Source organism: Nyctibius grandis, chromosome 9 (assembly GCF_013368605.1).
Source record: "Nyctibius grandis isolate bNycGra1 chromosome 9, bNycGra1.pri, whole genome shotgun sequence".
In the NCBI taxonomy this organism is placed as follows: Eukaryota; Metazoa; Chordata; class Aves; order Nyctibiiformes; family Nyctibiidae; genus Nyctibius; species Nyctibius grandis.
Genome location: NC_090666.1, coordinates 38,161,238 through 38,186,786, shown reverse-complemented (window position 1 = coordinate 38,186,786; position 25,549 = coordinate 38,161,238). Strand labels below are relative to the sequence as shown.

The 25,549-nt window shown below is 35.7% G+C and overlaps 1 protein-coding gene across 1 annotated transcript in view; it reads left to right on the top strand.

Annotated features, from left to right (window-relative positions):
* Nucleotides 1–25,549, top strand: part of LRP1B (LDL receptor related protein 1B) — a 570,912-nt gene that overhangs the window by 479,913 nt on the left and 65,450 nt on the right. Inside the window, exons 62-71 of the mRNA XM_068407216.1 lie at nucleotides 125–273; nucleotides 3,338–3,431; nucleotides 5,045–5,161; nucleotides 5,319–5,438; nucleotides 8,169–8,288; nucleotides 15,106–15,222; nucleotides 22,372–22,478; nucleotides 23,100–23,229; nucleotides 24,262–24,368; nucleotides 25,286–25,418. Coding sequence (XP_068263317.1) covers nucleotides 125–273; nucleotides 3,338–3,431; nucleotides 5,045–5,161; nucleotides 5,319–5,438; nucleotides 8,169–8,288; nucleotides 15,106–15,222; nucleotides 22,372–22,478; nucleotides 23,100–23,229; nucleotides 24,262–24,368; nucleotides 25,286–25,418 — 1,194 coding nt within the window. The remainder of the gene's footprint in view (nucleotides 1–124; nucleotides 274–3,337; nucleotides 3,432–5,044; nucleotides 5,162–5,318; nucleotides 5,439–8,168; nucleotides 8,289–15,105; nucleotides 15,223–22,371; nucleotides 22,479–23,099; nucleotides 23,230–24,261; nucleotides 24,369–25,285; nucleotides 25,419–25,549) is intronic.

The window sequence follows — 25,549 nt, the reverse complement described above, 5'->3', positions numbered from 1 at the left end:
TTCATTTGAGGTGTTCCATTGTAAAAATAGTATGTGCAATGCATTTTTCTTCCTCTATAAAGCAGATGCCCTGACGTATACTGAAACAATAGGCTCTGATATTCTTTTCCTATTCTGTCCACAGTGTCTAAACATCTGTGTATAGTAAATAATGGTGGTTGCAGTCATTTGTGCCTTCTAGCCCCTGACAAGATGTATAGTTGTGCCTGTCCCACTAACTTTTACCTTGCTGCGGATAACAAGACGTGCTTATCGAACTGCACTGCCAGTCAGGTGAGTGCGTATGTATGGAGGGGAGGGTGCGTGGGGATTATATTTTACTGTGTTTCCACCTGCTTGTAAGTAATGAATGCTGGTGCCCATGAAATGTGGAAGCATCAGTCAAAGGAGCTGAAGACTAGGTAACTCAGGGGTGCGTTTAAAGCATTTCATCTTCAAGGCTATTAGTTGAAAATAGACTTGCAAATGCTTTTTTTTCCCAGAGAATGCAGATCTTGTTCCCTTTCAAATGTGGATGTTTCTGCCAGTCACTAGAACAAATACAGCTACTAAACCCATAAATATTGCTTTGAAAAAACATTTATATAAAATAGGAAACATAATAATACAAAGTGTATTTAACAATTATTTCAGGGTATTCATGCGTGAATGAACTTTATATTAATACAAGAAAATGAGCTCAACCCAGTTAGGTAGATAGGGTTACATTAAAAACAGTCCAGTAGCTGAAATGGAAGTGGTAGAATATGCAATTAACAGTTGCATCAGTTAAAACATTGAATTCTTTATGGGAGGTGGATTCCCTAGTACCTGAAATAAATAGTTGGTAATTTTTTTTCATGAAATATAAGGTAGATTAAGTAGAACATGCTGTTTTCTTATAAGAGAGCCACTTTTGTCAAAATCTTTGGACTGTTCTACTCAGACAGTTATTTGGGTGATAGTAATAGTACATATGGACTTTAAAATCTTTCTAGCAGTCCAATTTTATTGTATTTATGCTAATGACCCCTTGGAACATTCTACATCATGATGCATTTTGTCTGTACTCGTTAAGGAAAAGGTTTCATTCTTAATTTTTAGGGAACAGTGGTCATCTTAATGATATACAGTTTCATTCAAGTAATAGTGTTGTTTAAGAAACCTTCCCACTGTCTTCCTCCGTTCCCTTAAGGTAGTGTTTGGTGTGATTTTACTTCATTCATCGTATCTTTTCTGTTTAGATTGTTTGCTTGTTACTTCCCATTAAGTGATGAACAAAAAGAAAGTGTAAAAACACTTGTAAAATGAGGAATTTCTTACCTATTTTTCCCCTATATCTAGCTTCTCAGATTTGTTTGGTTAAAAAAAAAAAAAACAGCACTTTTTTCTTTTCTCTTTCTTTAAATTTTCTTTAAATGGCACCGGAAGCTTATTCCACAGTGAACTTATATGCTAACAGTTTGTTAAATGGCTCTGTTCCTTTCTAAATAATTCATTGGTAGCCTGAATCGAAGGATAGCATCACATCTTGGATCCTCCAGTAGCAATATTTTATCAGTTTTGGATTCCATAGGAGGGAAAGCAGAGTTAAACAGAAGAAGCTGCTTCAAACAGACAGTTACAAGTTGGCAATGGTTATTAGTCATTTTCTTCCCATTTTGAAATCTATTTACTGTTTGATAATTCGTCAGTCTGACGGCATCAGATGGCATCAGTGGCAAATATATACTTTGCTACTTAAGCTTTTCAGATTACGCTGTAAAATCGTAGCTGAGCCTATGATGCTCTTGACAACACATCCACTGGTAACCATTTCTGAATAAAAGTATTTGAGGTGGCTGATGGGCTGGTTTTACACGTCTGTAGGCTTTCAGCTGTCTTTTGATGGCTAATCTGATGTGAGAAATTGTTTAGTACAAAATGCATCAGACTCTAGAACACTAAAACTCAGGTCGTTCGAGGCCTTTCCAGGCACACCCATATGAGTTTGACCCCCAGTTTTGTAGAGTCTACCTCCCCAATTTAGCAGGGAAAGTAAACATTTTCATGCAGAGCATAACAGCGTCTAAGAGTTAGTACCCATTTCCTGGAGTTAAATTCATAATGTCAGTTTAACAGCCTGAAGTCCCTTGTGGTGAGCAGAGCATGGTTGACACCTTGAACAATTAAGCAGCAGGAAGGCTAAGTTAGCAAATAGAAAATACTAAGAATGAGAATTGTCTGAGTGTTTGTCTCCTACACTTGGAGGCTTTCTGCTGAGCTGCTCTGAGATGCATACCTTCGTGGAACAGTTTGACAGTTTAGAATAGCTGCCTTGCAAACCCAACCTGTTATGCCCTGTGTCCCTCAATGGGGTACAAGAATGATGTGGCTCCAACTATGGGTCCTACTACCTAAATGGCTGTGAAACCTTAAATTTTCTTGGCAGAAAAGAGCTAATGCACCAAATTTAATATACCTTTGAAATACAGCTTTATTGAATAATCAGTGGTTTTAAAAATGTGAAGAAATGAAAAAATTATGCCTAGTCACAGAAAATAATGTCTTGCACTTCTAAACCTGTCAGTTTCCTCCTTTCTGTGCTCATACAGACACCAGGTAGGAAACACAACATTTCGTAAAAGTTCCTGACAATCTATCCAGATTTTTCTCCCTAGCATTAGCCACATGATGAACTCCGATTTTAGGTTTAGGTTTAGCCCTAACATCAAGTAATTTCTACTCTGTTTGTTTGCATTCCTCTCTCAGTCAGCACAAAGGCACAGTGTTGCCTGAGCTCAGAGTAAAGGCACTACCAAGGTCTTACAAAGGATTTTTCTTTTTTGTACAAATATTTTATCCTTTTGAAAGGCTGGAAGGCCTCACTTCTGGTTTTCTCATTTAATTCAGACAATATAAGCAATACTGTATACAAGTACAACACTGCACGTTAAGGCCCTTTTCCGTAACTGTGGGTGTTTGGGTTTATCTGGGGAAAATGATATTAAAACTGCTTCAACAGCCTACAAAGACTGCTGAAGAATTGAAGTGGTTGTTTTGAATAAGATCTTAAAGGATCAAATCATAGAATGCAGCAAAATGCAATGAGTGGTTCAGATCAGGGGCACTATAAGTCATTGTAGCAATGTCGTTGAAACGACAATGATTTGTATCAGTGGAAGCCTCAGTGCAAAACATCTCCAGAAAAAGAATATTTAAAAAATAAGTTTTATAAAATTAACAGCCAGAGTTGATTACTGGAACAATGACTTAAGCAGTGAATCTAATTTTTCATAAACTGTACTATTTCTATTTAAAAATCAATCAATAAATATACATATCAAAGTTTTTCTTCCTTCTTTCTTTCCTTTTACAGTTCCGGTGCAAAACTGACAAATGTATTCCGTTTTGGTGGAAATGTGACACTGTCGATGACTGTGGAGATGGCTCTGACGAGCCTGAGGAATGCCGTAAGTGCATTCTGCATTTGGAACTCTACTGCCAGTAGAGTCCAAATCAAATGTAATGTTTTATAGGTGTTAGGATGAGGGGGTTTCTAAAAGCTTTTGTTTGCAGCACTGTTTTCTTCTGCTTGATCTCTTTTCAGATTTACAAAGGATGCAAGCTCTTGTTTGTCAGCCTGTAAAAGATTTTCATTAACTCATGTCTACTAATTGTCTTTTAAGGTGTTTGGAAAATCATGAGAACATGTTTTTCATGTTTTAAACCTTTACTTGATCCCAGTTACTTTTTTTTGCTAAAGCTTTTTCTTTTAGTCCTAATTTCTAAGGTTGCTGATTTTTAATGTATAAATAAAAAAATCTGCCAGATTATTTAGTTTATTCTTGTGTATAGTAGAAATGCAGAAACTAATCTCATTTGCTTGTGTTTTATCGCAATTATACAAGTTTAGCTACACATTATTTAGTGCAATTTCCTGAACAACAAGAGTGTTCTCCATGTGATTCCTACTAAGATTCTGTGTATTTTTCACATGTTTTTATTTTATAGTTGTATAAACATTGTCAAAGGAAAGTTTGGAGAGCTAAATCTCACCCCTCCAGTACGAACAATTCTATGCAACAAACACTTCTCATGCATCCTGTGTAACTTTGAAACACTGTCCTGAAGGTGGTGTAGATACAGCATGTTTCTCAGCGGCCTCCCATAGTCCAAATAGTAGGTTACTGTAGTATTCCCCTGTTGAATTGTAGACAAGTTGAAGGCAGTTACGATGATGTTTTCAGCATCCCAAAGGATTGTCGCTGTGATGGCAGCTGACTGCAAGTTTACTTACTTAGAAAAGTACCTTTCTAGTGTCCTGGCTTCATAAATCTGTTGATGATGCTATTTTTCAGTGGCAGTCACTGACTGCTTTAATACTATTGTTTTAATCTACATAAATCAAAAGATTCTTGCCTTCTTCCTTCAAGCTTATACATACAAAATACTCTACTATGTGTTCTACAAACTTCCAGTTAAGTAACAGTTCATTTGATTTTTTTTTTTTTTTTTTATTGAAAGCTCTTACCCATATTTTTACAATTCTATAATTAGTTCTCTTTTTCTGCTGCAGAGGCCTTTGAAGCAAGCTTTAACATATGTAATCATTCTACATAGGATTACATTTAAGCTGCGCTATGTTTATATAAAATATTACTATAGAGGTGCATAATTGCTCATTCACTCAAGTGGCAGTGGCTGTGAGAAGGAACAATGTTAGACCTTTCATGGGGAATAGAATTGGAGTGGGTTAGTGAGTTTCTTAAATGCGGACTTGAACTCAGGTGGTTAGATCCTATACTGCCAGTCTCTGCTGAGCTAATAGTAAACATCAACCTGTAGGGGGTTGCACTCTGTATCATTAGTAAGGTGTAACTACAGTTAGGCAAATTTAAAATCTCAGACTTTGAAATTAATTTTGCAGCAGTACGTGTACATTTGCATCTACTCAGATTGAGATTATATAGGCAAATACAAAGGTTTATAAGTTTTTTTGATTAGTCCATAGAGGAAGAACACCACTATCGATACTTTAACCATTCCTCTGATAGTATCGATAAGCAGTTTTCTTTTTTCTCAGCTGAATTCAGATGTCAGCCAGGACGTTTTCAGTGCGGAACTGGCCTTTGTGCTCTTCCAGCCTTTATCTGTGATGGAGAGAATGATTGTGGGGATAATTCTGATGAACTGAACTGTGGTAGGTGGTTATATATATTGTAGACTTCCGAAACATGCTAAACTGATTTAAATGCCATGCTTTAAATTTTGTCAAGAAACTAACTTATATTTTTAAATCTTTTAATCTTTAACTTTTAATCTTTTTAACTTGTTATTTTTATTCCTTTAACTTACAGACACACATGTGTGTCTGTCAGGTCAGTTCAAGTGCACAAAGAATCAGAAGTGTATTCCAATAAATCTGAGATGCAATGGACAGGATGACTGTGGTGATGAAGAAGATGAAAGAGACTGTCGTAAGTTACGTTTAGAGAATTTTGCTGTACAAGAGAACAAACTAAAATGACATTTATTAACTTCAATTTTTAAAGTCATTGCAAAGAAGAGGGATGCGTAAGCAATTAATTTCAAGCATTTAATTAGGTTTCTGACTTAGGCTGAAACATCCATTTTACTCTTAACCACCTCACAAATGGCTCATCTTCTTGAGGCTTTCATCTGCCATGCCTTGCAGCAATGCATTTCAGTGGAAAAAGATATTATCCTGCATCTTTTATTGGAAGAGATGTAGATACATAGCTCCTTCTACATCATTTTTCTTTCATGGAGTTTTCTACCTTTTCTATTCCCTCTCCTCTGCAAAGTTCTTCATTAATTTGTCTATGTTAGTTGATTTTCATTTACTCAGCTTTTAATACATCTTACTTTTCATAACTTCATTTTGACTCCATATTTCTTAGCTATAAGTAGAGAAAATATTTTCAGATTTAGAATGGAAAAGTATTGAATAGATCGTGTCTTTGATCATTTTGTAACTAAAATGATGGTTCTGTCTTGAAATACATCTCTGTCCTTCACTTAGTTCATTATTCAGATCTACTGCTGATCTAAGGTGCTTATTCCTGTTTTCTGAATTAGCTTTCTCAAAGTTTGCATATGCTGCATTTCTGCACAGAACGTGACCTTCTCCCAGGGAAGAGTTGCTGAGGATACAAAGGCTTTGTTGATGGTCATGTTTAATGGCCGCCTTCCAAACAGCTCAGCAGATCTGTAGCCTCTGACAGACAGTATCATATGTTGGTTTGCATGTTGCGTTTCTTTAAAAAACAATTAAGTGGGGTCAGGTAAACTCCTGTGGAAGATAAAGGAGATTGCTTTTTTCATTATAAAGAACTGCACACGGTCTGTGAAAGGTTCCCAAAACCTTGAGGTGTAGCTGACACAAATGAAATGAAATCAGAGCAGCGGAGTCTGCAGTATAGCAGCGCTCAGGGCCTCTGGGAGGGACAGAGTCAGGATCAGCAGTGATGGAGTTGAAAACTTCCTAGGGATTCGTGGGGGTAGGTCAGTCTGCTGTGACATAAAGCAAGCTTTTGAGTTGTCTCAAACTCAGCCATCAACCCACCTGCAAAGACACAGTGGGGAGTGGGGGAGATTAATTACATACATTTTTTTATTGCTGTTCTATATTACCTAGACTTTATTAGCTTCTCTCTTGAGAAAGTTAAGTGTGCTAGTTTATATTTTAATAAAACCTCACTTGTGGCTTCTGAAAACTCTTCAGTTGCCTTTGGGAAGATTTCAAAAAGGGGAGGTTTTAATAGGTCTACTACAAAGTCACAAGACAGATAACAGATAAGATTATCTATTTCATTCTAATTTCACTGGACCAGGATTCATAAGATACAAACCTTTTTTTCCAGCTCTACCGCTGTTTGGTTTTATGTTTCAAGTGACCTTGAAACAAGTCACATTTCGTCCTTGGGGCTTTCCATATGTAAAATGGAGAAAATCATGCTGGTCTTCCTTCTAAAGCACTTTGAAATCCCCTGGTGAGGTGTCCTAGCTGAGAATCAGTATTACTTTTTGTAAGTGTAGTCAGCAGCATAGCCAAGTCTAAGTGCTTTTTAATTCCTGCATTGTAAATTTATATATGGAAACATGACACCGAAAGAAATAATACACCAACATTTACAAACTTAAAGTTTTTCATCTTGCAGAACCCCAAGAAACGAGAGTGATCATATCAAGGAGCAAATTGCTTTTCAAGAGGGGTAGGAAAGTTAGTTAAAAACCGTATGGAGATCCCTAGGTAAAAGTGGGAGAAACATTCATGTGGGAAAACATTATCAGAGAATAGATCAGACTGTTTTCCACTTATGCTCCATTCAGTTTAGAACAATTTGGAAGTTCTCATACGTACTCTTATCTCTAAAGAAATCCTCATGCATCCGATCACAAATAGCTTGCTCACAGTCCAGTCCAGATACAAGTCCTCTGTTCATCTTACCTCTATACTCTCACTTATAAGAGTTTAAGACATAGTAAGAGCTGGCATATATGCTTGTGAGGGAGTCGATGTAGAATCATGTGAGGGCACTGAGGATCATCTTTGTTGTCAAGTGGCTATTCTAAAGTTAAAGCAGTTAAGATTTAACTTAAAGCATCCTGAAAGAGTAGGATGAAGGCTAGTTGCATATTTGTACCTTTAACTTGCTGTAGGATTCATTCAAAAAATTGTTCTGCTACACTGATAAAGTGAAATAATTTTCAAACTTTTCTCACCATTTACCCATGGTCTCTTTTAACAGAGAGCACAGAATTTCAGCAAAATTGTACATAATTTTGATTACCTTTTCAATCAAAGCATTAAGAGCTGCCTAGTCCTTCAAACTAACTGACTTTCAGAATTGATAACTGCTGGTTTAGGAAGGTAGAAAAAAAAATTGACTGCTTTTTACTTAAGTGGTTTGATTGTATCAATGTTAAGTCTATTTGTTATTAAAAGAATATCACAATAGACACTTTATTAGATTCATTTGATCTTGTTATATATAAAATAATATGTAAAAAGAAGACAAAATTATAAACAATATAAACCTGAATGCTGTTTTCTTACAGATGTTATGTAAGTGATGCTAGAGATATCAAATTTCTGAATTTTGAATCCTTTGTTTTCTTTAAAACAAATATTTTGAATATTAGCAGAAATTTCTAGTTTTAATTTAGAATCCTTTTATTTAAAGCTGAGAACAGTTGTTCTCCAGACCATTTCCAGTGTAAAACAACAAAACACTGCATTTCTAAACTGTGGGTATGTGACGAAGACCCAGATTGTGCTGACGGATCAGATGAAGCTAACTGTGGTGAGTATGCCAGAGGTTTTGAATATGTTACTGTAGCTTGACGTTTTCTAAAAAAGCAGCAGAAGGAAATAGTCATCCCACTTAATATGCCCTCTTTCAATGTATGATAATACCTAGCTGATATGATAGCTGTATCTGGCTCATACAGTTCTTGTTGAATGGTAATCTTTATATAAGTAGTCTATAAATTTCGTATTATACTACTACTTTATTGGCAGAAGCTGTAAATGAGTATCTCGTTTGGAATATAGTGGCATTCTTGATTTTTCTCATAGTATTATCCAGTTTCTGTCAATTTATTCTGCACACTTTGTTGCTGCTGTAGTTAATAAATAGTGAAAAATGTAATAATTCGTGTTAGTTAAGACCGGCTGTGCAGAAGGGTCCAGAGCAGATTCCAACTTGACGTGACCAACTTTTGCTTCTCTTTGTGAGCTCCAGGGAGTTATGTGCCCTAATACACCACTCCACAAACTTTGCATCCCCATAGACTTCTCCAAGAACCCCTGATATTTATGAAACTTCTGTACTTAAATCTGATAGTTTGAGGAGGCAGATGCTCTACAGAGAAGATCACACCATTACCAAACCGAGCCTGAATTTCCATTAGATTTTACACAATATCCGGAACCACAGTGTTCTTCCCTACTGAGGCAGATTTTTTTTTTAGAACAGAAGTACTAGCTTTGAATCCAAGAATTTCTTTCATTGCTTTTTTGAAGATTCGTTGTTGGATCACAGCTATAACTCTACAGTTTTTAGCATGTTTCTCATTGACAGAACGGAAGAATTGATTATATTTCTGCAGAAACAGTTAAAATTATTTTATAAAGACAGTACTCATAGGAAGTTGAAAATATCTAAGCAGTTTTCAGATTGGTCTATATGTCATATTGTGTTGTATATACCTGCTGTTCATCATCACTTGGAAAAAAACCCATACTGTATAGCAGTAGCAGTTGTTCTCAGTCGTTGCTTGCATTGGTGGAAAGTACTGAGTCAGCTCTTCTGTTGTAAATGAAAGAAAATAATAAATACAGTATTCCACCTGGGAAATGTATTACAGATAATCAAAGTCAAAATAAGTGGATCAGTATTGTTGGAAAATCATTGGACATGGATGTCAGTTCAAGAGCTGCACTCACCAAGTGCAGAAAAACTTGTGACAAGTTTCAAGACAAGTCTTATAAAGGAAAAGATGAAAAAATGTTCTGAGATAGAAGAGAACAGGACAAATAATTGTACAAAAAGTTCAAAGCTGACCATTATTCATCCTCACATCAATAAATGTTTTGATGAAACACAGGAGTCTGGAGAAGTTTGTGATACTGCTGGGACAACAGAATAACAAAATTACAGTCTGTAATCAAGAACAAAGCACTGAAACACACCCAAATTTCCATGGATACGTTTCAAGCAATTGACACAAGCACATCTATGAAAATGTTGGAACTGATAAATGTGTCTAGGAAATTGAACTCTTCCTCAACACTGAAAATGCAAGACCATCGTTTGAATTGTCAAGAAGGGGAAACTCATTAGTTATGTCAAGTGGAGAGAAGTTACAGTCCAAAAAGCATTTAGCTTGAAGAAACAGTGAATGCAAAGCTTATAAAAGGAAATGAACCTATGCTATAGAGACTCTATATCCTGTTCTGAGTGATTCTGGAACTACTCCTACACAGCTCACCTTCTGATTCACTTCATAGGTGTTTGTCCCCCATCACCTTGGTCTCCAACATGCCATTTCCTTCCAATTTGGACAGCATTCCAAGCTTCCAAACTGTGGATTCATATTTTGTGACCCATGCAAGCCCAACTGATACAGCACAAAGGGTCTTAAAATAATTCATCTTATAATATCCTCAAGACACAAAGTTTAAAAGCAAAGAGGAAAAAATAAAACCCTAATACTGAACCGGAAAAACTGGATTTATAATAGGTACTTCACTGTGATTCATCATTTTAGACAATAGAAAGAATAAAGTCCAAATTACTCAAACAATTAAGTAGTATAGAGGTGCAATGCATGCAATCCCAAATTAAATAGGGTTTTTCAGGCACAGTATATACAACTGATTATCCTGGTTCATATATGAAGACTCATCTTTTAGTCTGTTTCTGGCAGTGACTCTGAAAGCTAGTATCTAGGGAAGAATATGTGAGCAAAGCAGGCCTGTAGTGAAACTTCCCTGGGGTACTCTTCCAGCCTCTAACAGTTTGAAACGGAGAGATTTTGAGTCAAATATGTCTCTGTATGCCATAACCCTCGATGGATTTCAGTCTTCTTTAACCTTTGTAAAGCTTTCACAACAGCTGTAACAAGGAGTTCCACAGCTTAGTTACACACTTCCCTGAAAAGCCACCTCTATTTTTTTTTTAAATCTGTTAGCTGCATATAATGCTCTTAGGTTTTGTGTTGGAGGAGACAGCACAATTCACCTGTATTCGCAATCTCTGAGCCACTCGCAGTTATGTACACTCATAGAACAACTAAGCCTTGACAAGAACAGGATGAGTTCAATCCCATTTTAAAGTTTTCCATCATTTCAGCATTTGAAATACGTTTAAATGACCTTATTATAGCGGTAGTTAGAACACAGTTTGGTCTTCTGCATTGGTTTGGGTTTTTTTAAATTTAAAGATGGTTATTTTTATGAACAAAATTTGATAGAATTAGATTATAAAGCTGCAAGCCAAGTGTAATAAAGATCTGCATATGTTGGTGCTAATACTAACTTGTTATCATTTATAGTTCATTTCTAAAATGCTTACAATGCAAAACTTGTATAAAGGATAATCTCTTTTTTGCTTAAGTGCTCCATAGTCATATATTTTGCTTAGTCAACATTTCCTACTGTGTGTTATTGGCGATATTATATTGAGTAAATTTGTTAGAAGTAGTCTGAATGTATTTAGTCTTCTGTGGTTACTTTCGGGCTCAGACAACTGAAGTAGAATTAGGAAATGTATGCTTATTGATGAGTGTGTGGTGTTTTTCAAAGAACAGTAGTTAGAGTTAATTCATGCTTTCTGTCCAGGCAATTAAAAGAAGCCATTAGATTATGGTAATCCTTGCTCACAACTTTAATACTTTATATCACAAAAGGCCCTGTTTCAGTTAGAATCTGAAGAAAGCTGTGTGCGGTCTTGGAAAGTGATTATAATCTGCTTTAAAGGTTATACGTATTTCAGGTCTTTATTAGTGTCAGTTTAAAGCTGGGACTGCTATTAAACCTGTGGCAGATGCTCTCTGTTAACCCTCCCCCCCCCGAAAGGAAAGGGAAAGTGAAAAGGGAGAGAGACTTCAGGGCTGGAAAGTTAAAACAGTTTTAATAAACTATAATAATGAAAAAGAGTATAATAATAATAATAATAGAAATAATCAAATATATACAAAACCAAAATCGAGCTCCCCCGATGTCGGCCACGTCCCCACCGGCACTGCAGGGCAGGCTCCGGGAAGGCTCAGGCAGGGCCCAGCGACAGTTGAGAGCTGGATTCAGGGATGCACGGATCGGGATTGGGGGCAGCAGGAAAAAGGACAGAGTCCTCTTTGGACACTGGCCATAGCAGAAAGAGAGCGAGACCCTCGTGATCCCCCCGCTTTATACCGTGTATGGGATGGAATACCTTTGTTGGTCAGTTTTGGGTCACCTGCCCTGTCCGCTCCTCCCTGCAGGTGTGACTCCCCCTTCGGCTCTTCACTCATAAGCAGTGAGGAGTTTAGCAGTGACCTTGGTTTCTCTAAGAATCAGTACAGCAAGAACCTTTCTGCATAACATCCCTACCGGTGCCTCAGCGATAACTACAAACTTCGAGCGTTATCAGTCCTGGAAGCAGAGACTGTCTGCAAAACATGCAGTTAGTTTCAGAAAGTGCAGTTACTTAGAAGAGACTTAGCTGAAAGTAAAAATCACTGAAAGGAAAATTGGCCTGGTTTAGGCCAAACCAGGACAATTAGCATAATGTGTCAACAGTAGTCTGACTGCTTTCTGCTTCCGTACTCTTTTTAATATTAGTTTTATTTTTAGCTTAGAGTCAAAGTGGTTTTTTTTCTGATGATGAAGAATATGTTCCTTGAAGCATTTGAAGGATGCATTATATAAATTTAAACTTCCTTCAACAGGCTAATAATTTCCTGTATCCAGCATCAGTGATGGCCTGCCAAGCTCTAGATCCTCAATCAAAAGCGAATTTCTTTTCATTTTGGATTTTATTCCTCTCAGGCATGCGCCCACAAACATGCACATATATGAAATTAAAATCCCCAAACAGCAATGCAGTGCAATTAGTGGCAAAATAGAGGTTTACTTCATAGGGATTGATATTTGAATCAAAATGCTTTTAGGGTGCATGTGTAATATTTTGGGCTTTGTTTTGTTTTCCATTTAAGCCTTCATCCTATTTTCTTCATGATCATTTAGAATTACTTCTAAAACAAAATCCTAGTTCGCTGTGCACAAAAGACGAACCCCAACTGGCCAGCGGCTACTTCAGCCAGTCACACAAATATCTGAAAAGGGCCTATTGGCTGTTAGAGTAGACCAATGAATCTCTTAATAACAATTTGAAGAGAGAAATATGAAAATTGAGTTATCAGTACTTCTTTGTACTATTCCTTTCTGAACTTCCACATTTTAAGGTGGTCTCATTTTAAGAAAAATGGAAAACAATTTAGTGTTGAATACAGCAATGACAAAATGTATGTAGGCCCATGTGGACTTTTCAGGGTTCCACGATAAGGTCTTGCACTATTTCCTTTGAGTCAAGTAGATCAGTCTTTCTCAAAAATCAGGTATTTGTTACACAACTTTCCCAAATTTCCCTCTTTGTTATACCTTATTTTTAGTATCCTAGTTTTCCTCAGCTCTCATTAACGTGAAGAATGAAATACAAGACAAGCAAATCTGGTTTGTAAGACATTGTACGGTGTAAGCTGCTCTGAGAGATCAGTCAACCCAAAAGAAGAAGAAAGCTTTCAGAATCCTGAAGTGAAGGAGAGCCTTACAAACGTGCAAAATATTTTGTATAAAGAAACTATTTATTTGTTTGGTAAAAATAGAGTAAGAAGAGAAAGATGAATATTAAAGTGGTAATCATAAGGTTAGACTACATATGGATAAATTTGAAAAAAAAAATCCCACTTTTCTTCACAAGTAGTGTGGCTTCTGTGTATTGCTGATTAGATCTTGGTATTTGTATTGGATGTGGAAGGATAAATAGAATATAGCCTGTCATTAGTCTTTAGGACTCATTTTTTGGGCAGGTATGTTAATGGGAGATTGTAGACTTTACTAAAAGTGCTTTAATAAATATAGGATGGATTTCTGGTTTGAAACTTGATCTTTTGCAAAGCTACAGAAACAAAATACAAGAGTGCCTTATTTTGGGGGGGAGGGATATTTTTGTGTTTTCCAATATTAAATGTTTTTTAAGTGCTTGCTAATGCAAGTATTTGAAATGTCATGATTGAAATATCATAGACTGTCATCTTGAGAAACATAGTAAGAAAAAGTATTTTGGGAGAAAACTACGTACGATATTGACAGAGAATAAGGAACAAATGCAAGAAGAACTGTTGTAATTACCAAATCTTTGAGTTTACACAACTGAGCTGCAACACCGTTTACCTCCACCTTCTTGATATTCAAATGTAGTTTTGTTTTATCACTCTAGTTCCAGAACCACGCGTAAAACAAAGCACAAAAAGCAGCAGTTTGGGCTGTAGCATCAAATCTAATACTTCTAATTTGTGGTCCTTTCCATTTCACAGGCAGAGAAAGCAGGTTAATTTAAGCTAGTGTTTCAGTCCTCCTTCATTCTGTCAGTTATTAGAACTCAGCGAGTTGTCATGATAGCAATATGAAGTCTGAACTGACATGCTTCTGAAATAGCCTAAATGGAAATTTAAAAAATTTCTATTGAAATATCATAACAGTGACATGTAATTTTAAATATGTCATTGAGGCATTTACAAAGCAAACTTTTTTTTTCCAAAGAAAATGTCACTGATAACTTTTTAATTTGCTTCGTTTCATCTCAGTCCTTAGAACCTGAAAGAATTACTCAAGAAATAAATATAAATAAAACACAGAGGCAGCTCCTTCCTGCTGTAGGAGTTCAGGATGTTCATGCATCTCCGAGAGGCTTTGCCTACAATGCTACTCTATAAACAAGAAAGTTCATTGAAAACTTAATTGCAGGAAGAAAATTAGTCTCAGTTGAGCACTATCTGCTTTATAATGTTTTACTTTGTATAAGTAGACTCCCAATCACAGACATCCGAAGGTGAAAACGTAAATCAAAATGCAAAGTTTTCTATCAGGTATGATTAGTCCTAAATTATTATATACAAACATAACTTTTGAGAAATATACGTTTTGTACATTTTCAAATAAATAGCCTTGTGGCTTACTGTGATCTGATCTTTTTGTAAAGCAATCTTACAGAGAAATTCAAGGAAAAGTCAATGCAGTTTTTGAGATTCAGTGCAATAATACCCACTCTTCAAACTGATTTGTGATCGCTTCTGAATTTCGTTTTTTTTTTTTTACTTTAAATGACAGTGTATATGTCCATATTTTAATTTTGTCATCAAATTTATGAGCATACCCCTTTTGGTATAAATGAATAAACAGAATCTTAAAGAATGTGGTATGAGAAATAAATTCTTTCCGAAAGTAACATTTCAAGTATTATGGTTGCTCCTTCTTAAATGTATCTAGCAATATTGTCATTTCACTATTTAGTAGCAGTCTTTCTTGTTTTGATTCTTTGTCTGCAATGATCTAAATGATATTCATCTTAATTACAGATAAAAAAACTTGTGGGCCTCATGAATTCCAGTGCAAAAACAACAACTGTATTCCAGACCATTGGAGATGTGACAGCCAAAATGATTGTGGTGATAATTCTGATGAAGAAAACTGCAGTAAGTAACTTTTACCAAAGTACATGTTATAAGGAGTGGAGTCAGTTTAGCAACATGTAAGAGGAAACTTTTCAATTCTTATAAACTGCACATGTATGTTTTTATACAATGCCATCTCATCTGTTGAAAGTCAGTCAACCAGAACTGAAAATGACCCTTGCTGAAATTCTCCAATTTTATTCATTATTATAAAGAGCTGTAATTCTGTGTCAGCTATGCAAAAATGCCTGACCTGACTTTTCAATAATCTGATGAATGCAAAATAAATATTACAATTAGTTTACCTTTGTCAATAAGTTACATATCATATTTCTTATCTCTAGATAAGAATCATAAAAACTACTCAGTGAAGTGATAAACTTTTGTTAATGATAAAGTTTGATCAAACACTATCTGCTCATTATATTTATTATACTCCTGAGATGATTTGACTTGTTTTATATTGTGAGAAGTCCATTTCCATAATACTTCATCCCATTAAGAAGTAGATGTTGTTATTCGAAGTAGCTCAGTTAGCCTAGTCCTCTCCTACCTATGAGGAACCTAAAATGCCTAATAAATCTCTGTAATGCCACTTTCAGTGAGTTAATTTAGATCTGGTTCTCAGGAAAAAATGACAAATTCTTAATGCTTTTATCTCATAATCATTTTCTTTATAAAATATTTCAAGAGGTAAATTCCACAAATAGTTCTGAAGTGCCTTCTCTTCAGGTGACAATTTCTATCCTTTTTTTCTTTTATACTTAGAAATCAAAAAAAATAGGATCTTTTTGTGTAGATAATCTTGAATGAATATTCCTGATTGTATGTCATGAGGATATATTTAGTATCTTAAAGGTAATAACCAAAAAGCTTAATAAATTAGGCATTTCCATGCTGAGTAAGTGCTGTCTGCCCCTTTCTCCAGTTCGAGACATAGTGTCCGTAGGTACAGGATGTCGGAAAACCCGCTCATTCTGATTTAAAGGTTAAAGTGGATTTGTCTGCCTTTTAATCACTATCTACATTGGAAAATATTGTGAGTTACTGAAAGCAGCAGTGCCGTGGTTTTTATATGCAAGTGCTTCATCTAAAGGGGAAAGTGTCATGTGGCTCCATAATCACTCGGAGCCATTTATTGTACCTTGGGGAGGGGATTGACACACAAAAGCTTTCTTAACTTTGTGGGAGATTTTACTTAGGAATTGATTATTAGTGCCAGTGGGTTTTTTCTATTTTTTTTTGTATTATAAATACCAAGAAATTATTTTATGTTCTTTTATTCTTATGTAAAAATCAAAGAAAGAGACAGGGTTTTGCTATAGCAGTGGTAACGTACATGACTAGATAATCTTTTGAAAATTTGAAAATTAAAAAAAAACAACTTCCACAAAACATTATTGCTGTTTGCAAAATAGGCGTCAAGCATCTTATTTGAAATTTGCCATATGAGAAGTGGGACTTATTTATCACTTAGTATTAACGATTTTCTTCCTTAAAGTTTAGATTTTCATAGCACAAAATGATTAAAAAAAAGTTCAAATAATGAGGGAGCAATCATCTATCCATTTTTTTAATATTTATTAAACTTCCCATCTTTGCGTTCACATCAATAATTAAGTTATATATTCAGTTCTTGGCTGTTCTCTAGACTTGCAGATAAAGAAATCTGTGGTTAATGGTAATGGATAGAATTAGTGAGTACCCAGACATGGCCAGTGCATCACACTAAAGGCCAGACTGGTGAACTGTAGTTTGTGTTAGCTTTTTTTCATTTTCTCTTGCTTGTTAAATGCATACTTCAGTTCTAACTGTTGAGTCCCATATTCTGCTGTTTAAATTAAATACAGTAGGCTGATATAGTTTTAAAATTCAAAATCTTGGAAGCATAGGGAAAATACATAATAGTGTTCAGTTGTTTGAAATAGATGTATAAAATTCTTTATAGGCTGTCAAGCCACTTATAGAATAAAGTGTAATGAAACAACTATAAAGGAAATTAGAACTTCAAAAGCATTTGACAAAATATATTACATTGCACATTACAATAAGTTGTTCACGGCATACATGAATACACAAAGGACTTGTCAGACAACTATATCAGAAAATTAGTTGTTTCTCAAGAATGCAGAATAAATTCATTGAATTATAGAAATTCTGCTCAAGTATTTACATTTCTGTATATAGTTTTTTCTCATGCACACACACCACCCTGGTGAAGTTATCCAAAGTGAAACAGAATGCATATTAAAGAAATATCACATATGGGTGTGAAAAATTCTTAGTGGCCTAACACAAATAGTTGTGCCCAATATGACTCTCTTATTTAACTGCATTTGTCTTACAATCTATTGTTCTTTAACTACATTTGGACCCTCCCAAATAAGTAGGAGTTATTAGGAAGGTTATATGTCCATACTGAGTTAGCACTAAGCAAAGCAGAACACATTTTTAACTCTTCTGAGTGAATATTTTTTTGGAAGGGAAAATTGCTTTCAGAGTTTATTTGGATTTTTAAAGACAAATTAGAGCAAAAATAGTATTTCTCTTTCAGGAAACTTCAAAAAGGACAATTCCTTAGTAATGACTATCTTATTCCTGCTGAAAAGCAGGCAACAGTAAAGTTTTATTGAATGTAATTAGAGAAAATATAATACACTGTAAACATTGAAGCAAAGCAAATGCAATAATGCTGTAGAAAGACATGAATTCAATCAGTGTAAAAATATTACTGTTGCTAGAGAATCTTCTCAAAGCTGTTTTGTTGCTTCTACAAGTTGTCAAGAAAACAAATTAGTTAATTTTATTCTGGGGGAAATTTGTATCCCAAATGCAATGAGGTCTAGCAATTATTTAATGTTTAAGTGAAAACGTTTTAAACAAGAATATTGAAACAAACTAAGCTGGAATGTCCCATAGTGTCATCTTGAGTAAATTTTGAGTGCACAGTGCTGTAAATTCACGTTCTTTACATTGCTTAAGGCTCAGCTGACTTGGTGCAAGTCAGACAATGGCTACTGTCAGTTTTCTAAAAGCAGCTAGGTGTCAATGCTAGCCAAAGGCAAATATGCCACTTTAGTATCATAAAATGATGTGTACCAAAGGTTTCTTCTTTTATGTACACCTACCAGTCTTATGCCTAGATTGACGAAGAATGAGTGTCATCTTCATTTTGGTGAAATACAATGCTAAAAGTATAGAAAATCTGCATTTAGTGCCACATTAAATATATGAAAAAAACCCACCTATGACCACTTTAATGATCTTGTCTTTACAGCCATTCATTCTGCAGGATGGTCCATATTACTGGTTTTTGCAGTATTGTAATTGAGAACTATAAGGAAGGGTGTGTTTGTTTTTTTCCTTCTCTTCCATTTTGTCACGTGTACTGGTTTTGGCTGGGATAGATTTAATTTTCTCCATAGTAGCTCCTATGCTGCTGTGTTTTGGATTTGTGATCAAAACAGTTTGGTGACACACTGATGTTTTAGTTGTTGCTGAGCAGTGCTTACACAGAGCCAAGGCCTTCTCTGCTTCTCACCCCACCCCACCAGCGAGTCAGCTGTGGGTGCACAAGAAGTTGGGAGGGGACACAGGCAGGACAGCTGACCCCAACTGACCCAAGGGATATCACGTACCATATGGCGTCTTGCTCAGCAATAAAAAGCTGGGGGAAAGGAGGAGGGGAAGGGGAGATGTTCAGACTTATGGCATTTGACTCCCCAGAACTGTTAGACGTGATGAAGCCCTGCTTTCCTGGAAGCAGCTAAACACCAGCCTGTTGGTTGGAAGTAGTGAATGAATTATTATTTTGCAGCTTTTGTTTTACCTATTAAAATGTCTTTATCTCAGTCGACAAGTTTTTGCACTTTTACCCCTCTGAGTGGCTGTGTGTGGCTTAGCTGCCCTCTGGGGTTAACCCACAACATCATAATACTGTTTTGCTGATGTTATGTGGATACATTGTACTGGATGCTCTGACTTCGTTTGTTGGAAGGTTTCAACTCCAACAAAACTATCTAGTAGTAGATCTGATGAATACTACTTCATCACAAGAAAGTGTGGCCTAAGTGTGTCCTCTAATTCCTCTAAATCTTTGTGATCTACTGCCAAATGCCAGGAAGAATCAAGAGGTCAGTGTACACTTCTAACTCATTTTGGTTGAGGTTCTTCTGCCCTGTGTTCGTACCGCTGTTACTTGTTTTTCTATGTACAAGTTCCATCTTTCCTATCATACAAATTAGTTTCTTTAAAAGTTTGCTTTGTGACAGCTGTTACAAGACATAGGATTCTCACAAGGAGCAAACATACTTATCCTATACAAATACAGGTAAAAAGTACACTATAAGTGTGGACTTCATATCCTATTTTAAGGCAAAAAGTGTGTTTTTTCCCTCAGAGTTGTATATCAGTACCTCAGTCTCCAAAAGAATCCTTTCAATTCATGACTTAGTGCAATATCTATGCCTATTAAATGCAAAATTGAACCCCAAATATTAAATCATTTTGAATGTTTCTCATGAGATCCTTTTCTTGTTACCATTTAAGTTGATGACAAATGTCTGTTGGCTCTACAGATTATTTTCAGACTTTGAAATGTGAAAGAAGTAGATCATCTAATGTGCTGTGTTTCAAATAAAATTCTTTCTAATAATTCAAAAATGCTTTTCTTGGGAAGGAGTTTCGGTGTTTTTATAAAGCAGAAGCTGAAAGATGCTGTCCTTCACTGATTATGCAGAAGTCCGTTAGCACTTATTCCTTTCACTAACAGTCTGAGCACTGATGGGAAAGTACTCTGCTGTGTTCATATGTAAATCACAGAGATGTATTCCAGCAGCAGAAGAAATATTTCTTGCAAACAGAGAACTGAGAAGTTAGCTCATTGTGTATATTTTTCCAGGATCAAATCTGTGTTTATAAATAATTCATTAGCAGTATAGAAAATATATTTTCTTATATTTTGCAAATCAATATAGAAATATATGAAATGTTTATTTGCATGTGAATTGCTTTTTCCACAAAATATTTGCTTTATATAATTTATCATATCTTGAACTTCCTCTTCCTGGCCTGTTGACAACAAAAAGAATCAGATGTCAGTGATTTACTAACGTTTATGCAATGAGCTTTTACTTTGAAAAAAATGAGAAATAATATGTCTATAATCTAAGGATCCATATAAATGCTAACCTTCGATTTGCTTAAATGTAGCATTGCTGGAGAACAGATGCAATTGCTGTAGATCTGCTTTTATTACGACTTTCTTGCAACTTCGAAGTGAAAAGTTGTGCCTACCTGAAAAATGAAATTTCTCTTAAAAACTTTCAAACAGGGTCATTCTGGCTTTTTTTATGAAGTGAAGAAAAAAAAAAAAAGCTGAAAGATTCATTAAAACTATTCGTTTCTTGAAAAAATTGTTTATTTTTATAAATCCAGAAAAAAAAGTTCAGCTTTACCTTAGATCTGCGTAACTCACGTCTTTTATATTCTCATGCTGATATTTACAAGATTCTTCTTAATTGGAAGCCTCTAATTTCGTGTTTGCCTTCCTTGATCACTATGGTACATTTTTCAAAATCATTTGTGCTTCCACCTTCCACAACCAGCTAAAGGCCCCTTCACCATTACCCAGTCCATTAGTGTCCATTGCTACTGTCCACTCTGTCTCTCCTTTCTTTTTTACCTGTTCTCCATTGATTTAGTCACTGTCACTTGCCATTTGCCTGAACTTTTTCCCATCTCTTTGTTGAGAAGATCTTACCAATTAATTCTTATTCTTGATTTTACGTTATTTACATAATTAAATGTTCACTGTGATGGCAATAAACTCACAAATAGTCCTTGTTTGCTTTTTCAGTCTGGCAAAGTCTAAATTGCATGTAGAGACTCACTTAAATTCTGCTCAATCACCACTGCTTCTCTACCATTATTTCAACTAATGGCTCGAAGTCCAGGCATTAGCTTCTTTTTTTCCAATGTCTTTTTTAATGGTCCTTATTTCCAGGAGTAAGGCACATAGTAGCAGTCTGCTGGGGGAATCATCCACATTGGTCCTCCTTCCAGTGTTTTTGTGGCAGCAGTATCGAAAAACAGAGCTGTGCAGGCAGTGAAGTAAATAAGCTGGAACAGCTAAACTCACCTTCTTGGGATTACTCCATCACTCCCTGCGGCCCGCTTCTTCTGTTTGCTTTGCCTGTACCTCGAGTTAATTTTGTGTCTGCTCTTCCCCTTTATTGCATCCACCTTTTGTAATGACTTCAGACCTCCCTGTGTTTTATTTCTTCCCAGGGAGTAGAACAACATACCCATTTATCACAAAATACCCCACTTAGCTTCCAATCTTTATGGTCTCCTATCCATCTGTAAGCTCCTTAGATTCTTTCTGTCTAACATCTCCCTTCTACTTTCCCTAAAATTACTTGAAAATTCCATTCTTATCTTTATTTTTTTTTCGTTTCTGTGTTTTCTATCCTATTGATAGTAGTGCCTTTTTATGAAGGTATACTGTCCGTTGACTTTTGCAGCTCACTGTATTCTCATTCTGTTAAATCTGTCTAACAAATTTATAAGTATTTAAGTCACTGAGTTATTGTTATTCTTCCTCTCATACTTAATTTCTGGAAAACTGAATTACTTGACTTGAAACTCTCAACCTTACCTCTTAGGCATTCCATTTACCATCTCAGTACTGTTCCCCTGAATGCTTAGCACAGGGGAAGCTGACTGTTGACACACAGGTGTGTTAAAAGGTATGTGGTAAATGGTGTACTATTGCATGTTTGAAAATCAAATATCTGCTTAGTTCTAATCAAGTTGGGTATTAACAGGTGCAAAATGAATTTCTAGTCTGTGGTACATACCTCACAACACTTGTACTAACATATATGCATTAAAATAAATAATATTTATGTAGTCAGCATCACATAATTTTCCAATGAAATTTGGTAGAACTGAAATGAAAGTATTTTCCTTACTGTTGTACTATGTGTAAATGAAATTTAGTTATAAAATGTTATGAAACAAAATCCTACAGAAAAAAAATCCCTATAGTTTGTGAGTTAGTGGTTTTGACTTTGTTATAATCATTCATTGATTGATTATGGGGTTTTATGTATAAAATATTTTATGGAGATGCTAATAAACCTAGGGTTGTTACTTTTCTTTATTCAGAGCCTCAGACATGCACTTTGAAAGACTTTCTTTGTGCAAATGGAGACTGTGTTTCAGCAAGATTCTGGTGTGATGGAGACTATGACTGTGCAGATGGCTCAGATGAGGTAGGCTTTTTCCAGGAAAAATATTTCTTTAGAAAATTAGTAGTTTTTTATTGTTGGAGAATAGATTCCCTCATGTGAATATCTTAAAAAGCAGCAATGAGAATTCTACACATTAATCCATGTATGCAAGTGTATTTATTAAATTAAAACTAAGCCTAAAAAGAGAACATGCAAATAAAATCAAGACATGTTTAACAGCAGTCTACATCTTTTTGGGCCAGCAATGATCTGGACCTCTCCTCATCCTGGATATATTTTATGTCCTGGTTGGGGAACTGCTGTTTCTACACACAGCAGTGGTTTGATTTGTGGGGTTTTTTTGCAACAACAATGTAGACTGTTTGTTGTGTAGCAGAAGCTCACTGGATAATGCTTTGCTGTTTTTCTGTTCTTTCCTGTCCCTTTTGTCCCTTCTCCTTTCCTGCCAATGCTTCCCACCTTCTTAGAGGGTGTGAGCCACCCTTCATGAATCGTACCTGTGAATATATTTTATTTCACAAGGCATTACTGTATTTCATAGCATGGAGGAGTATAGGCTGTAACTTCTTTGATTAGCTGTATATTTACCCATATTTATATTAAACTCTTGATCTCGTATATACATTGTTTTTATTGTACCAGAGGTATTGTGAAACAGGCTGTTCAAGAGATCAGTTCCAGTGTTCCAATGGTCAGTGCATATCAGTGAAATGGAAGTGTGATGGTCATGAAGACTGCAAACTTGGGGAGGATGAGAAAAGTTGTGAACCAGGTATTGTTTTAAATAATGCTGAGAAATAAAACTGAATGGAGCAAGGAAAAAACAGAATGAAACAAGGAGAAAATAAATAACAAATCAAGATTCCTTGTGTACTAGGAGTATGGAGGGGTGCAAAGAAATCCAAAATACTTTATCGTTTGAATGTGTATCATTGTGTCTTCCTGCTCATGTTTTGAAAAACCCACTGATGTACAGCCATGCACTATGAAGCTTGTTTGGGGGATTGGTATTTAATTATATTGAAATATAATTTGATAATGTATATTCATCTTACAGAATTCTGCTCTGAAAAGAGCAGTAATTCTTGGCATGTTACTAAAGTGTCTCTGGGGATTTCTTGCTTTGTGGTGTTCATTCAATTTTTACTAGTCCTTATGCAAAGGTTTTCTCTGGCAAATTATTTTTGTTGTTATTATTTTATTTCCTTAGTAGTGTCATGGAAAATGTAGTTGTTTGTTTTTGCAGGAGTTTTGCTAAATTTTTTGTAAGCTTTGTCTAGATGGGTGCAACTGATAGAAGCCTATGACAAAACTCCCCTGATTTCCAATGTGACAAAAATATCCATCTGTATTTTAAATAAAACTGATTAATATGCATTTATTTTAATTGTAATAACATATACTTTCTAAAACCATGGTTTCTTATAAATTTAGTTTATTTAATTATAAGCACTTGCATAACTTTAGCTAAACCCTAAGCCCATTTTAAAGAAAGCAATTTTTTTAAAACTCTTTCTATGAATATATGTATAGTAACCATTGTTACCAAGCACAAGGAAAACACAAAAAGAAATTTCTCAGTGATAACACAAATATCCATTCACTAGCATTATACATTTTATTTAGGATGCACCAAGTAAGTTTTGACAAATATTTTGTTGTTGTTTCTGAAAATTTGGAAAAGCCCTGGTCAGCTACAAATGCATGTTTGCTCACTGTGTTAACCAGATGAAAACATTAAATTATAAAGCAACTTATTTATAAATTGCCTTTTCTTAATGCTAAAATATGTGTTTGTAACCAGCATCTCCAACCTGCTCTTCAAGTGAGTACGTGTGTGCAAGTGGAGGCTGTATTTCAGCATCTTTGAAATGTAATGGAGAGTATGACTGCGCTGATGGATCTGATGAGGTAGCTGACAAATGTCCATTGTTGTTTTTTTTTTCCTACTGTCTGACATTAAATTTGTTAACAGTTTTGGAACTGAGAATAATTAAAAGGGCAAATGGGGGTTTTTTTGCATCCATTGAACACTGTCAGGTGACTTAGCCCCATGATTTTGGTTCGCTGGTAGTTACATTGCATTATGTTTGTTTGTTTTGTGGCCACCTTTTGGAGTAGACAGATTTGTTTCCCCTGAGTCAAAAGCTGAGCTTGGTTCTGGGGGAGTTTGCTTCAGGGACTGCTCCGTGCTGTCAGTGTGGACAAGTTTGCGTCACGTTTGGTTCCCTCTGTCCTGTAGATTCACCTAATACAATCCTAGCAGGCACCTCACCCTCTGTGGCCCTTCATGCCATGTTCTTCCTACATGTTGCACTGTTGGTCTGTTTTTTAAAAATTACCCCCTTCGTGAACAACATCAAGAAAAAAGACCAAAAATAGTTGTTACTTCTCAGAGCCATAAAGGTGCCAGTTAGAGCCTGAAGGATCCCTGAGCCAGATGCTACATGGTGCAGGTGAAGACAATCCACTCTGGAGATTTCTAGTCCTGATCAATGTGGATGTAAGCCAGTTTGTACTAACTGTCCTCATATTCAGGGTTGGTTCTCTTAGGGCAGTTGACTTCAGAAATGTCAGTCTAGTCATTTTTTCCATTGCCAATACTAAACAACATAAAAAAGTAATATCAGAACGTATATAACTTGTGGTTACAATTTCAATTGGACTTCAGTAACTGTTTAATTGCACATTCTGTTGTCAGGGGCAACTGTGTTGTATTAAATACTTAGGGCAATGAAAAACAGTGTTGGTGAATTCAGTTAGGTTTGTCTTTAAGTGTGTTGTTGTTGTAATTCAGTAATACTTAGTGCCTATCTGTATTCACACAGATGGATTGTGTAACCGAATGTAAAGAAGATCAGTTTCGATGCAAAAACAAGGCCTACTGTATCCCTGTCAGATGGCTTTGTGATGGGATCCATGACTGTGTGGATGGCAGTGACGAAGAAAACTGTGACCAAGGCAAGAGACACTTTTCTTTGGAAGGCTTAATTTATTGGGTTTTGTATTAACACACGTCGTAAGTTAGTGGTACCCTGACCATGCCGAGTGATGAAATGAAAGCTCTGTGACCTTACAGTATAGCAGCTTTA